This window comes from Oryza brachyantha, chromosome 9 (assembly GCF_000231095.2).
Source record: "Oryza brachyantha chromosome 9, ObraRS2, whole genome shotgun sequence".
NCBI classification, from domain to species: Eukaryota; Viridiplantae; Streptophyta; class Magnoliopsida; order Poales; family Poaceae; genus Oryza; species Oryza brachyantha.
The window spans coordinates 7628058-7642842 of record NC_023171.2 but is presented as its reverse complement, the minus strand read 5'-3'; the positions used below and the strand labels follow the sequence as shown (position 1 = coordinate 7642842).

Sequence of the window (14785 nt, the reverse complement as noted above, 5' to 3'; positions counted from 1 at the left end):
TAAACTTAAATTTAAGAGTAATTTTACGGTACTTAAGAAGATACTAGGAGATATTTAAGAGTAATTTTACAGTACTTAAGAAGGTACTAGGAAATACTATTCTCTATGTAAATTCTGTTATTTTAGATATCAGGAGAAACCAAATTTTAATCTAAAATTTTGGCACCTCTTAATACCTATTCATTGACTATAAAATTAGTCTAAATTTAGACTTAATTTTAGAATTTTTATCATTGTTTATTTTTGAACTTGAAACACGTATATGAAAGTTTATTAATAAACTATTTTTTATTTACAAATATACTATTCAACTAAAAAAGCCAAACAATTCCCCCTTAATCTTTGTCAATTTGAATCAAGGCTCGAAGCGAAGTTACAACGGTAGTTCGCGCCGGACCGCATCCCTTATATATACGACGCCGGTTGGCAAGTCTGCCATCACCACCATTTCCGACATCCAAGCATCCGCCGGCGAACCCGACCACGAACGGCAAGCGAGCGCGCGGGTAGCTCAATGAGCCGAGGAGGAGGATTCAGCGGGAGCATGGCGGCGCCGCCGCTCGGTGCGGAGCGGCGCCTTCTCTGCAGCCTCTTCCTAGCCGCCGCGCTGTTCGGCGTCGCGTCCGCGGCGACGCGGCGCCACGACTGGGACGTCAGCTACCAGTTCGCCTCCCCGGACTGCGTCCGCAAGCTCGCCGTCACCATCAACGGCCACACCCCGGGCCCGACCATCCGCGCCGTCCAGGGCGACACCGTGGTCGTCAGCGTCAAGAACTCGCTGCTGACGGAGAACGTCGCCATCCACTGGCACGGCATCCGGCAGATCGGCACGCCGTGGGCGGACGGCACGGAGGGGGTCACCCAGTGCCCCATCCTCCCCGGCGACACCTTCAACTACACCTTCGTCGTCGACCGCCCGGGGACGTACATGTACCACGCCCACTACGGCATGCAGCGATCGGCGGGGCTCAACGGCATGATCGTCGTCGAGGTGCCGCCCGGCCAGCCGGAGCCGTTCGCCTACGAGAGGGACCACACCGTGCTGCTCAACGACTGGTGGCACAAGAGCACCTACGAACAGACCGCCGGCCTCGCCTCCGTGCCCATAGTCTGGGTCGGCGAGCCGCAGTCGCTTCTCATCAACGGCCGCGGCAGGTTCGTCAACTGCTCCTCGTCGCCGGCCACCGCGCCGTCGTGCAACCTGGCGCACCCGGACTGCGCGCCGGCGGTGTTCGCCGTGGTGCCCGGCAAGACGTACCGCTTCCGCATCGCCAGCGTCACGTCCCTCTCCGCGCTCAACTTCGAGATCGAGGTACGTACTATGCAAATGCAATTCTTAAATTAGATTACTGTTACACGGATCATTGATGAAGAACATGGCCTAAGTGAGTAGATGATAGTGACTCATGAGCCGATCGATTAGCCGCGGCGACCGTTAGGCAAAAGCGTGGGTCAGCGACGGCGGCGAGGGCGAAGGCTCCGGGAAGCTTGGCGCCCGGCCGGCGCGGCGGCAGGCGACAGCAATGGCGTCGTCCCAGCCCATGCCGCCTCTCGATCCGAGAGAGCGGGCAGGATTCACGGGCACATGCCCGCACATTGGTTGCTTGTCCCTCATGTTTGGGCGCGCATCTCTGCCTAGCTAGTGCTGGCCGCCTTAATTTGTTAATTTTGATCAAGTCGTAATCTCGAGGCGACTATATAATGCAAGCACGTTAGCTAACTTCAAACTGAATAGAAATATATATAATGCATGGCTGCTACTGGATAATAATAAACTGGCATTTCTTCCGGTACGTACGTGTTAATTAGCAGGCATATATTTTAGGGTGTCGTTGCCGACAAAACGGGGCATCTAGGCTGCGAATTTTTTTGAGAATTAATATTACTTTAATAGAAAATCACAAAAATAGAGACTATCTAGGGAAAATCGTGAAATTAGGGTCTACCGAATGGTGAGCGTTCGATTAGAGCCTGTCGAACGAAGAGAGTTCGATAGGGCCCACCACCCGTTCGAGTGCTGAGCCAGCCAGGCCGCAGTTCGACAGGGGGCTGTCAAACAGGGATAGTTCGACAGACCTGTCGAAGTTCGATCTCCTTTTCAGTTGCGTGCTGGCTGTTCCGTTCGACAGACACCTATATTCACGATTTTCCCTAACTGACCACTACTTTTGCAATTTTTCATTAAAATAATATTAATTCTCAAAAAATTCCTAGGCTGCATTATCATCATCAAATTATTCACCGGCTTCTGCGTGCGTGTCTTTCGAAACTACTAGATATTGTATATTTCTACAAGTTTTTATATATAAAAGTTAATCATCTTTAACTTACCATATAGTAGATATTTTCATCGTTTATACTATTAAATAGTTATTAAATAATTATTTATGTTTTTTTATCTTTAACTGGAAAAAATACACCCCTAGTAGCTTGGGGAAAGAGGGGCTGTAGTTTCGTAGAGCAGGTAGGAGTTGATTAATCTCCGGGCCTGGCTCCACCTGCCTCAAGTTCAACACGCCAGAATAAGAGCTCCACCAGAAAAAACAAGCCAGAGTCCGTTTGAACAAATGCATGAGTGGTCAAGCATTGACTTGTAGTATGAGAACTGAGATATATACATCCTGTACCTGCTACACTTATTTGTTTTTTCTTTGACATACCTCAATCGATTAGTGTACCAGTAGATGGCCCTCCCATGCGCCTTAATATCTAGTTAATAGGTCAAATTTTCTCAGACCCAGAACCATAGCTATTTAGACAAAATAGCAGTCAAACTTTAAAAATTGACTATTAATAATATAAGTTATTTTGCTCAAAAGTAATAGAATAATATATATATAAGACTAACAAGGTACTTTAATATACGTGAATATCTATTTTATATTTTAATAGAAAAATCATAATCAAGTCATTGTCCAAGACAATATGAATTATAAAGGTAGAGGGAGTACCTACCTAGAGAACTTGTACTTGATTTGGTGTTAGTTTTAGTACTTCTTTGGCAAAACCGGATTTATTAAGGTTACATCTTTATTTTCTATGATATGCTCTTCAAGCATATAGTTCTGAATTTGAGCCGTTAACCCTGTCATTAAGCAACTTCAAGTACGCAATTGCAGAGTGAACGTTAATCACGTATAGCTAGGATTGTTAAACAATTGATCATGCCACCTGACCTCTGGGACGTGTCCGTCCTTGATTGGCGCGCATGCACCATGAGAAGATCGATAATAGTATTATACTCCATTGCTAATTTCGTGGAACACGTCGCCTCCTGCGTCCTGTCATGTGCTTGCATGACAGTGCAATTTGATTAATTTAATTTTCTAGCTTGACAGCCATGATCTTCCTCGTGATTTCATTTGAATTGCTTCGAGGTAAAGGCAGACCCAGCTGTACATCCTGAGCTGGTTTGAATATTTGTATAGCTGGTCGTTTTGACGCTATCCGATAAAGCCTTCACCTAATTTGTCTAGTTCACCATTAGTTCCAAGCAACCAGAGAGCAAGAGGCAAATATACTACTACCCCTCCGTCCAAAAAACCTTCTAATACTTAAAATTTGTACCAAAATATAACATCTGCATATGCATTCTCCTTTTAACCAATTATAAACTTTTATCACTGAAGTTTTCCACCGAATTTCTTTTCTTAACTAGTCGTAATATTCTCATGTTATTTTTATCAACTCTTTTAATACCCATGTTAATTCAGCTCTAAATATTCTAATATTTTGAAATTGAACGATCAATACTCACCTTGTGCCGGAGAATTGTCCAAGATATTTATAGAAGTGCAAGGGGACAGTAGCTATAGACAATATTTGTCGTTAGCACAGCATTCAGAATATTGAACATAGAGCGGTCAAGATTCGTTCAGTGTACCTACCTTGAACGCTCAAGCGTGTCGTGATCAAGCACACATGCATGCTTAGACATTTCCTGCAAGATAGTCCATTTCGGTCAGATCGGATGGCTAAGGTGTTCCAATTGAATTAACATAATCTTGATGCAATCCCGTTTAGCAAAACAATGATCAGTAATTAGCACACAAATAAAATAACGTACTACCTCTGTTCAGATATTTTGGTTTTTGTTTCTAGATTTTATAATATTAATAAATCTAAACATATATATATATATATATACATATAACACATAATATTGGTTTACAGGTAAATAAGAATATGACTAAAATACCTTATAATATAAAAGAGAGCAGCTAGATGCTACTTTCTCCGTTTCGTATTATAAGAATTTTTAACTATACACTATATTTATCGATTGATTAATGTAAATTGTTTATATAAATTAATCCATGGTAATTAACGGATTAATTAAAAAAATGTTAATGACGCACAGGGCCACGAGATGACGGTGGTGGAGGCCGACGGGCACTACGTGAAGCCGTTTGTGGTGAAGAACCTCAACATCTACTCCGGCGAGACCTACTCCGTCCTCATCACCGCCAACCAGGACCCCAACCGCAACTACTGGCTCGCCTCCAACGTCGTCAGCCGCGAGCCCGGCACGCCCACCGGCACCGCCGTCCTCGCCTACTACGGCGGCCGCTCCAGCCCGCGCGCCCGCCCTCCCACCGCCCCGCCCGCCGGCCCGGCCTGGAACGACACCGCCTACCGCGTCCGCCAGAGCGTCGCCACCGTCGCGCACCCGGCGCACGTCGTCGCGCCGCCGGCGAGCTCCGACCGCACCATACTGCTGCTCAACACGCAGAACAAGATCGGCGGCCGGATCAGGTGGTCGCTCAACAACGTCTCCTTCACGCTCCCCCACACGCCCTACCTCGTGGCCTTGAAGCAGCGCGGGCTCCTCGGCGCCTTCGACCAGCGCCCGCCGCCGGAGACGTACGACCACGCCGGCTACGACGTCTACGCCGTGCCGAAGAACCCCAACGCCACGACCAGCGACGGGCTGTACCGCCTCCGGTTCGGCTCCGTCGTCGACGTCGTGCTGCAGAACGCCAACATGCTGGCGGCGAACAAAAGCGAGACCCACCCGTGGCACCTCCACGGCCATGACTTCTGGGTGCTCGGCTACGGCGCCGGCCGCTTCGACCCGGCGGTGCACCCGGCGACGTACAACCTCAAGGACCCCATCATGAAGAACACGGTGGCGGTGCACCCCTTCGGCTGGACTGCGCTCCGGTTCCGGGCGGACAACCCCGGCGTGTGGGCGTTCCACTGCCACATCGAGGCTCACTTCTTCATGGGCATGGGCGTCGTCTTCGAGGAGGGCGTCGAGCGCGTCGGCCAGCTCCCACCGGAGATCATGGGCTGCGGCAAAACCAGAGGCGGCCACTGATCGTACTAGTTAACTTACCTGCCACATCCCAATATATTCATCACCAATATATTCTTTTGTTTGATTCATAGCAAGTTTAATCCATATTATTATTTCACACTATGGAGACAACACTGGAACTTCTAGGAAACTCTCCGGTGTATTTTATTGGTAGTATTATACTACCAGTAGAAAAATGGTATTTTTTATTTTGTTAATTACTTGATTAGTACTATTTTGTAATTTTGTATTTTTTGTAATAAAGATCATAATAAAAAGGACAATATTACCTCTTCAAATTTCTACTACACCTAATATTGTTGGTAGTATAATTTAATTACAGTCGTCCAATAAAAATAGATCAACGGTGTAGATTAAATTATACTACCAATAAAATAAACCGGAGTCACCCCAATTTCTAAATTAAATGACAAGACCGTTTCCATTAGCTATAGGTTAGTGTCACTGTGTGTGTTCAATACAGCTTCTGTCAAATGCAATGGTGTAAAATGGCAACTTGTTACTACCAGGATGTACTATAAACAAAATTAAGGACTCACAATTAAATGTATTGTTTTCACTTTCACAATTTACATGAAGTCTGCTGATCTATTAATTGAATCTGTTCGGATTGATCATGTTTTAAGTGAGCAGAGTGAAGATTAATTAACTTCCTGTTGACTAAAGCAAGACATCAATAGCTAATAATGTCGGTAGTTAGCAATAGCATCAAACGATTTCTAAACCAAATCATATGCACGTGCTTTGTTTCAAGCAGATTCTATGTGCTGGTAATTTTACGAAAAGAAGCCATTTTTAATTTTCTTTTTAGTTGTAAAGCATCTCATGTACGGGTTTAGATCTAAACATATGACACCGACAAACTTTTAGCTTGTAATCATCCTACTGTCAGAATATCTAGCTGATCTCGCTACGTGTTTGGTATCCGTATCAATCATCTGCAAGCTAGCATGCATGTGCACGTAGTGACGGCAGATCATCCATAGGGTATGTGATTAATGGAACTTGTAAACGTTAACGACTCTCGATGGAAACATCTGGGGCGAAGTTCATTCTTCGCCGCACTTTCGTTGAATGAACAATACATTATCACCAATCAACTCTATACTCTTCTAAGAAGGATAATGGATGGCAATGAATTTATCACCAATCAACTCTAATGTATATCTTTTACCAACTACTCATTCATATAATTTAATTAATATATATTACAAAATAGTTCTTATGCATATTAGTTCTATCTTATTTCACATTTAAAATACAACTTTATTATACAAACACATCCACATTGTCAAATTAGGCATACACAACTCCAATATCAACTTTAGTACTTTTGCTTATAAAAGGGTACGACTAGGGATGAAAACGGTATTGAAAATCTCGACCATTTCTGATGTTGTTTGTTTATTCCCAAATGTTTTATCGGTTAACATAGATTTCCAGCAACAAAAAAAAAACAGTAGAGTTTACTGGAAGCAGTAATGGAAACACTTTTTTTTTCTATTGTTTTATCAGTATTCCATAGTGGGCCGGTAATTTTTGAAAACCCTTGAAGGCCCAAATTTAATATTTTTTAATTTGTCAACTATGTATCCAAACTGATCATGGAGTGGGATTAAATACACTTTTAGGCCAAAGTTGTTTGGTTGTACAAATTTTTGGACGAGACAAATTAAGACCTCAGAGCAACTCTAAAAGCTCACTTAAAATTGCCCCAAAATCTTATTTAGGGGAAAAACCAAAAAATCCTACCTCCAGCAGATCCCGTAAAGCTTTCCTAATTTTTCGCCCTCCCCAATCACGAGCTCATTGCTGCGGATATTCGCACGGTGCCAATCCCTCCCCAATCGCCCCCTCTTCCTTTTCCCACACTCCTCTGATCCATTCCCGCGTCATTTACCCGCGCGCACTCAAGGGAGGTGCAAGGTGAGCAGCGGTGGTGGCAGCAGCAATGGCGGCGGCGGACGCTCGATGGAGGGGCAAGGTGAGCGGCGACAACGACGCAAGAACGCTGCAGATGCAGCCGCCAGTGTCAACTGCTCCATCCGGGGCAACAACACATGGCTGGCCTTGCCGGAGGCGATGAGAATCTCTTGGCGGAGCCGTACCCGACAACGACGCTCCCTCTGTATCCTTTGAGCACATGGATCCAATTACGATGACATGGCATGTTTTGAAATATTTAAGGGATATGTATTAACATTCTGCTATGGGTTAGGATATTTTTAGGGAAAGAAAATCTTAGAATAGCCCCCAATACATTATTTTAGGGAAGAATTTTTTGGCAAACAGTTGGAGTTGCTCTCAGGGAGTAGAGCTTAGCAATGGCTAAAAGTAACCGTACCGGAAGATAGGAGAGAAATTGGAGCCAGTGACGGTGGCAGGGTACGAAGGCACCACGTGTGGTTGAGGGGCAAAATAGGACGTGGACGGCGGCAAGATGGGAAGGACCCGACCGTAGGCCGCACGGGGTGCCACAACAGCCGACACGCGCATTGGCTCCCTTCGACTAGAATCCTTGCTACACGGCCCCACCTGGCAGTAGTGGCGGGAGGACATAGCAATGCTGGTTGTGCCTGGAACTAGCTGGGTGGGCCGACGCAGTGGGGAAAGGTAGAAATGGGCGCGTGGGACGGAGGCCGAGTGTGGCTGGGCCGGTTCAGGAGGCCAGCGCCGGTTGGTAGGCCGGGAAGGAGGGATGGACCGGAATCCAACCCCAGGCCGAAGGAAAAACGAATTCCAGTAATTAATTGTTTAACATTAATTAGTGTGCTATGAAAAATTCCACTAAAATTCCAGTTTTTTTTGCATTGAGGCATAAGGAATAAAAGAAAACTATTCCAGCAAATATATGTTATTATTTAATGGTTTTTCTTGTACTACTTGCCTCTTGAATTATTAAATATTATTTTGGATATTTGCTTTATTGAATTAATCATAAGAAGGGAAAAACTTGGGGGTGACAAACAGCTTGAATGGACTGTAAAACTATGAACATGTATTGTATTGACACGACTGCACTGAATTTCTCTGCAAGTGCAGATAGTCGGAAAAAGAACAAACAGTCAATGGACTCAGAGTAGCTACAATAGCAGGCTATAAGCCGGTTATAAATATATTTTAAGGAGGCAAGAGAGGAAAGAGAATACAAGTGAGCTAACTGTAGCACGGACTTCAATACACAATGTGTGTATGATATGTGGGACATGATGGTATATGTTTTGTAGGTAGTTATTGTATGAATTGATTATATATGAATTAGAGACAGTAGTTGGCTATATTATTGAACTTGCTCTAAACATCATCTATCTGTATATTTCCTGGCAGTTCATATGTACAGTAACACTCGTAGTTAATCCAAAGGAACAGATCCGCGTCAAGATACTAATCAACAATTGCAGATCTTTCGCATACATTGCTGCTATCCGTTTTACTGTCGATTCCCAAGACGGACAATACACTGTTGCTCGACCTCGACAATCAACACGGGAGATCATCAATAACAAGAGAGGAAAAACTGATCTATATATTGAAGAACGAACGACTCAAGCTGCAACCTATAATGGACACTGTTTTGGAGAACGAAAAAATATATAAAAAGATCACCTTGGCAGTTCATTATGGCAATTATATGCGTAACGATGAACAGCAGGTTGGCGTGGGACACATTCACTATTTGAATTGTTAGAGTACTAATATGTAATAATGCTAGCCATATAATGCATGCAAGCCACCATGTTAGTTCATTATAAGGAATAGAACTCTGTATAGTTGCATCAAATTTTCTCGTGATATTTTTTTTACAAAACACTTAATTTTTTTTAGTCTCTCTTATTTAGTGTTTGCTCATGACAAAACTGGCTACCTACACAATCCAAATAATTTACTGTCAATGTTTTAAACATGGGCGGAGCTTTATAAAGCCTAGGGGTTTCCTGGCACCCATGTCAGAAAATTTTTTAGCTATAATTTATTTATTTTCACCATATATATATCTTCTCAATCTAAATTCAGACATCTGTAGTAGCCTAAATTCAGTTTAAAACACTAAAAACGAGTGACACCTATCTATATTTTGTCCGCCTCTGGTTTTAAATGTAGGATACCCCGTGTATGTTCGCCTAAACTACACAAAGAAATTTGTCAAAAGAGTAAAAAAAAAAGAGCAAAACTAAAACCACTTAGTTGAATAAAAATGAATTACACGAAGGCAAAAGCGATAGATTAATGGAATTATCACTACTAAAGTTTACTCTTCAACAGAGGAACATGAAACACATTTCCCTGACCTAGTGCTTTACTACTTCAATGTCATTATAATTCTGTAAATTAACAATCGAACTTGCCAGTTACATCAATTCGGTGTTAGCACTGGATATGCGGAGATAATTAGATAGCTGTGCCATCACCTAGGTCGCTCCAAGATCAAGAAGATATCGACCATCGTCTTCGCTTGTCACATTATCAGAAGCTGAAACCTTTGGTCTCCTACCGAAAATAATGTTCATATAGAACAATAGCTCGTGCATACAGTTCTTCGATCCCACGGACGTATCTTGGAAGTTTAAATTGCGTAAGTGCCAGGTTCTTTGATAATTCTACCCCTCAACTTAAATCTCTGCAAATTACCCAGCCGATTGAAGTCATCAGGAATTTGTTTGACACGACATTTCTCAGCATCTACAATCTTTAAACTCTGCAGCTGCCAAAAAGATGGAGGAAGCTCTTCGAAAGTACATTCGCTGATATTGAGGTATCGCAGAAGCTTTAGTTTCTCAATGGTCTCAGGTAGAAAGTTCAACTTACAAGACAGGAAACCCAGCATTCGTATTTTAGTAAGCTCTTCAAACCAGTACTTCGCTGCAGCAGTGAGCGTGCAGGCCTCAACGCCATGGCACACAATGGAGCGCAGCCTTTTGAACTTGCATACCATTCTTAGGTTGGCTTCATTCAGACTGCTGCTGCCAATTATTGAGAGATGGCGAACACTTTGCGGGATTTTTTTCAGATCAGTTTCGCCTTTTACAATGAAGCACTCCTCCTCAGAAACCAGTTGTGCCATATCATAAATCAGCTCATGCATGACATACCTGGAATCCGCTGGGCCGCTTGCGTCTTTGTGAAGAAGGGATCGATGAAGTAGTTCCTCGAAATATTGACACCCATGGCTTTCTAGCTTGCCACCCTTGCAGGACTCAACTAAACCAGCTGCTATCCAACAGTTCACCAGAGTATCTTTGTCAAATTGATGTTTTTTAGGATACATGGAGCAAAACAAAAAACAGTTTCTCAGGTGGGAAGGTAGATACAGATAGCTCAAGCGAAGGACTGGCAAAATGTCATATTGTTCTTGTTTCAGCTCCCACAATTCGCTTTCTGCAATCGAGTTCCAATGCTCTCTATCCAGCATCGGCTTCAGCAAACGTCCAATAGTTTCAGCAGCTAGAGGGCATCTCTTCAGCTGTGGAATTATGCTTTTCCCAATGAGGTTCAATTCTGGATTAACTCTGCAACAATCTGGGCCAAATGCACATGCCTGAAAGAATTCATCAAAGATGGTAGGAGGCAGCCCTTCCAGTCGGAAATGCTTGTTTTTGTTCACCAGATCCGCGACCCTCTCAGATCTTGTCGTCAACAGAATCGCACTTCCTTGTTGCGCAGACTTCAATGGCTCGAGGAATTCCTGCCATCTGTTGTCTTGATTGGCATACACATCATCCCACACATCATCAAGAACAAGCAAAAACCTGAACCTGACAACACTTCCAGTGAGTCTCTGCTGAAGGTTACACAGGTTATCAGACTGCATCAAATCGGCAAGAGCAAACTCTATGAACTCCTTAGTTAGCCTCTTGACATTGAAATCATCCGAGACGGATATCCAGATCCTGAGATCAAAATACTCCTCGGCCCTCTCATCATTGTAAACTTGCCGAGCCAAAGTAGTCTTTCCAACACCACCAATACCAGAAATGGCCAACACATTTACATTCTCAGATGCACATTCATATTCTTGGTTGCTGCAAGATGATCTGGTGGATGCAGAAGGGACACCGCTGTTCATCCTGGTCCTCTTGCGAGCTGAAGCAGCTTCTCCTTCGATTCGTCGCTTGTGCTCTCGTCCGGAGCACATCTTCACCTCCAGTAGCTCGAGCACCTCACTCACTTCACTCTCCAGGCTGCGGACCTTAGATTTGTCGTAGAAGCAGCTCATGGCCGGCCTCAGCAGCTTGCCGATCTGATGCGGCGGCTCGGAGCGGACGCGGCGGTTGAGGACGGCCCCAAGCGTGTTCCTGAGGCAGTTGAGATCATCCAGGATCTCACTCACCATGTTGCCGCCGGCGATGCCCTGCAGGAAACCATCCTCCTCCCACGGCGGCTGCTCCAGCTCCACGCCCGCGTCCGGCGCCGGTTGGAGCTGGCGGTGATGGCGATTGAACTCGTCGAGGAGGTCGTAGGCGTCGTAGACAAGGACCTTGAGCTCGGGGAGGAGCCTGGCCACCTCCTTGTCGCCCTTGACGAAGCTGAACCACTCGGCATGGCTGATCAGATCCGGCAGCTGGAGCATGCAGTAGTGGAGCTGCTTCATCTTGGCGTCCTCCCGCTTCCACTTGAGCTGCCCCCGCTCCGCCGGTGCCTCGTCCTGCCGCCGCTCCCGCCGGCACCTCCATCGGGACAGCAACTCCGACGCGGCGGCGAAGGCCGCCCCGAGGAACTCGAACCATTGGTTGGCGTTGGAGACGTGAGACGTCGCGGACACGAACAAATCCATGGCGGCCTGCCTGCGCATTACACGAACAGCAAAAGCATCTCAAGAAATCAACTGAACTGCTAGCTCGAATCCTCTCTACTCTACCTACAACTACACAAGCATCAACAAATTGTTTTTGCTCGAATTCGCCCGGCTCATTCTATGGTGCACGCAAGATTAATTATTGGTGGGATTAGCCACTTTTCAGCAAGTTATTATTCAGAACACACATAAAATTAATTCAAGGCGCTCTCAAAGTATTGAGAAAGACGTGTTGTTCAAGGAGGTAAAATATTAAGGAAGAAATTACCATTAAATCATGTTGAGTTATAAGAAAAATTGTTGGAAATTAGTTACCTGTATCAATCTGATACATCAGCTAAGCCATGAAGCCGCTCTCGCCCTTGAACAACACCTCACCTTAGATGCGGCTGTTAAGAGTTCATTCCGCAGCCATGGAGGGGTTGACCGCTATACCAGGGGAATAAGGGCAGTGTTTAGATAGCAAAATTTTTTTTAGCAGGAATGTCATATCAGACGTTTGACTGGATGTCGGAAGAGGTTTTTAGACACGAACGAAAAAAACGAATTTCACAGCTTGTCTGGAAACCGCGAAACGAATCTTTTGAGCCTAATTATGCCGTCATTAGCGGACATAGGTTACTGTAGCACTTATGGCTAATCGTGGACTAATTAGTCTCAAAAAATTCGTCTCACGATTTCTCACATAACTGTGCAATTAGTTTTTTGCCTCATCTATATTTAATGCTTCATTTATATATTTAAAGATTCGATGTGATGTTTTTGAAAAAAATTTAGGATTGTTTAGTTCCTAAATTTTTTTCAAAAACCTTGTTTAGTTCCTAAATTTTTTTCAAAAACATCACATCGAATCTTTAGACACCTATAAAGTATTAAATATACATGTACATTAAAACTAATTACACAATTATAGAGAAAATCGTGAGGCGAATCTTTTAAGCCTAATTAGTAAATAATTAGCTATAAGTGCTATATTAACCAATATATGCGAATGATATATTAATTAGACACAAAAGATTCGTTTCACGGTTTTGAGGCGGAATCTAAAATTTGTTTTATACATTCAATACTTTATATATATATATGCCGTACGCGTCTTGACGTATCTCTCAAAAATTTTCCTAACTACAGAGGTCTAATAAACGAACTATGGTCGGCGGTCGGCCTGTCAAGCAGAACCGCTATTTAAGTGAACGCTCCCGCGGAAGGCCTTCGTCTGAAAGCTCGTTATTATTTTATATACAATTTCTTTCTTTTTCGTAAAGTTTATACGATTAATGTATATACATAATTTTACATATTTGACTCTAACTTAAACTACCATTCAATTTTTATAAGTATTACTTACTTGCTCTGTCCAAAAATAAATGACTAATTTGGTCAATTTCAAACAAATAGTACTCAAGTAAAATAACATCCATGCTCCTATCTATTTACCCTTTTTGCGATCGAAATATGTGTAATACTTGTGCATGCCTTTCTTTAAGATTTCTTTTTAAGTCCCAAACCTAAAGTAGTCACTTATTTAGGGTCACAATTTTTCACCAAAATGATCTTTTATTTTGGGACAGCTCGAGTGAGTTCAAGCATCTAAGCCCCTAATTTTAGTAATTAACGATAAGTGCTAATTATGAACTAATTATTGTATTTGAGTTAGATCCACATGGTTACAAAGCCAAGGAGGATGACCACCAATTAAAATTGATGGCACAAAGTGAATAGTCTTGTGTTGTACTTTAACAATCGAGGCATTGGGTGGTCAAAAGTGTTCTAGGTTTTGTTTTAGCTTTGACATACTATCAACGGGGGCGGTAACCTTGGCAAGAAATTGAAAAGGTGTCACACTATATAATAAGCATATTTGGTTCTATCTTCGAAGCTCTTTGTTGAATTGCGGTCAGACCAGGTGGTCCTGTGTGGTCGGACCAGAATTGTCCCGTACCCAAAGGGAATTCTAGCAGGGGTGGTGATCAGAATTCTAGTAGGGGTGGTGATCAGACTGTGTCGCGCCCAAAAATTTTTTACAGGAATTTCTGAACATTATTGTGTATTAAAATCTCCGTCCAGGACCAGCTGGGGTACACCAATAGACAATGTTGATTACATCACCAATTGTTCTTAAAAACAACAATAAAAGATAATTAAAGTCTAACGACATGCAGCGGAAAGAAAAGTAAGGGCTTCTGGCTTCACCGTAGTGCGACTCCAACCACAGGCAGCACCTCAACGGCGAACAAGCCTTAAACCTAAGAATCGCCTTCATCTGAACCGTACTCAACTTCTGAAGGGAAAAACACAAGGTTGAGTACATCCACGTACTCAACAAGCAGCACGGAAAGAGAGTAATGAATGCATGTAAAGCATGAGGAGGGGACAGGGTTAGTTTCACAAAAGAAGCAATTTAGGTAAAACAGAGCTTTGAGTGAAATAACAGGATTTACTTAAATAAAGTAGATAAATAAAGCATCAACACGCTGTTCAACGTTACCTCATGTTGCAACAGGCCCAACCCCTACTCAACGTTACACCACGTTGCACTAGGCCCAAGTGAAAGCCAGTTTACCAAGTTATTAAATGTTCGACTAATCACAATGAATCTGGAGGTTCGCCCGTAACCGTGGGCACGGTTATTTGAATAGATTATACGTTGATCAGAGGTGTACTACCGCACC

At 43.5% G+C, this 14785-nt stretch overlaps 2 protein-coding genes across 3 annotated transcripts; one reads left to right on the top strand and one right to left on the bottom strand.

Annotated features, from left to right (window-relative positions):
* The first annotated feature begins 490 nt into the window (after window positions 1–490).
* Window positions 491–5494, top strand: LOC102708181 (L-ascorbate oxidase). Its single transcript, XM_015841138.2, has 2 exons — window positions 491–1312; window positions 4361–5494. The coding sequence occupies exons 1-2, from the start codon at window positions 515–517 to the stop codon at window positions 5318–5320; spliced, it is 1758 nt and encodes a 585-aa protein (XP_015696624.2). The 5' UTR covers window positions 491–514; the 3' UTR covers window positions 5321–5494.
* Window positions 5495–9518: 4024 nt separating this feature from the next.
* On the bottom strand, window positions 9519–12515 carry LOC102707899 (putative disease resistance RPP13-like protein 1). Of its 2 annotated transcripts, none has more exons than XM_006661108.3 (2): window positions 12429–12515; window positions 9519–12102 (listed from the first exon to the last, which is right to left on the bottom strand). In XM_006661108.3, exon 2 carries the CDS (start codon window positions 12090–12092, stop codon window positions 9885–9887), a length of 2208 nt encoding a protein of 735 aa, XP_006661171.2. In that variant the 5' UTR covers window positions 12093–12102; window positions 12429–12515; the 3' UTR covers window positions 9519–9884. The 2 variants fall into 2 exon arrangements, with proteins under 2 accessions (XP_006661171.2, XP_040383835.1); XM_040527901.1 differs by having other exon boundaries at window positions 9519–12098; window positions 12429–12472.
* Between the last annotated feature and the right edge of the window lie 2270 nt (window positions 12516–14785).

What these genes read in the sequence shown, in the direction of transcription:
- LOC102707899 (XM_006661108.3), bottom strand. Translation starts at nt 12,092, where the DNA reads ATGGATTTGTTCGTGTCCGCGACGTCTCACGTCTCCAACGCCAACCAA.
- LOC102708181 (XM_015841138.2), top strand. Translation starts at nt 515, where the DNA reads ATGAGCCGAGGAGGAGGATTCAGCGGGAGCATGGCGGCGCCGCCGCTC. An exon ending in CGCTCAACTTCGAGATCGAG is followed by an intron (nt 1,313 to 4,360) that starts GTACGTACTATG and finishes AATGACGCACAG; the next exon opens with GGCCACGAGATGACGGTGGT.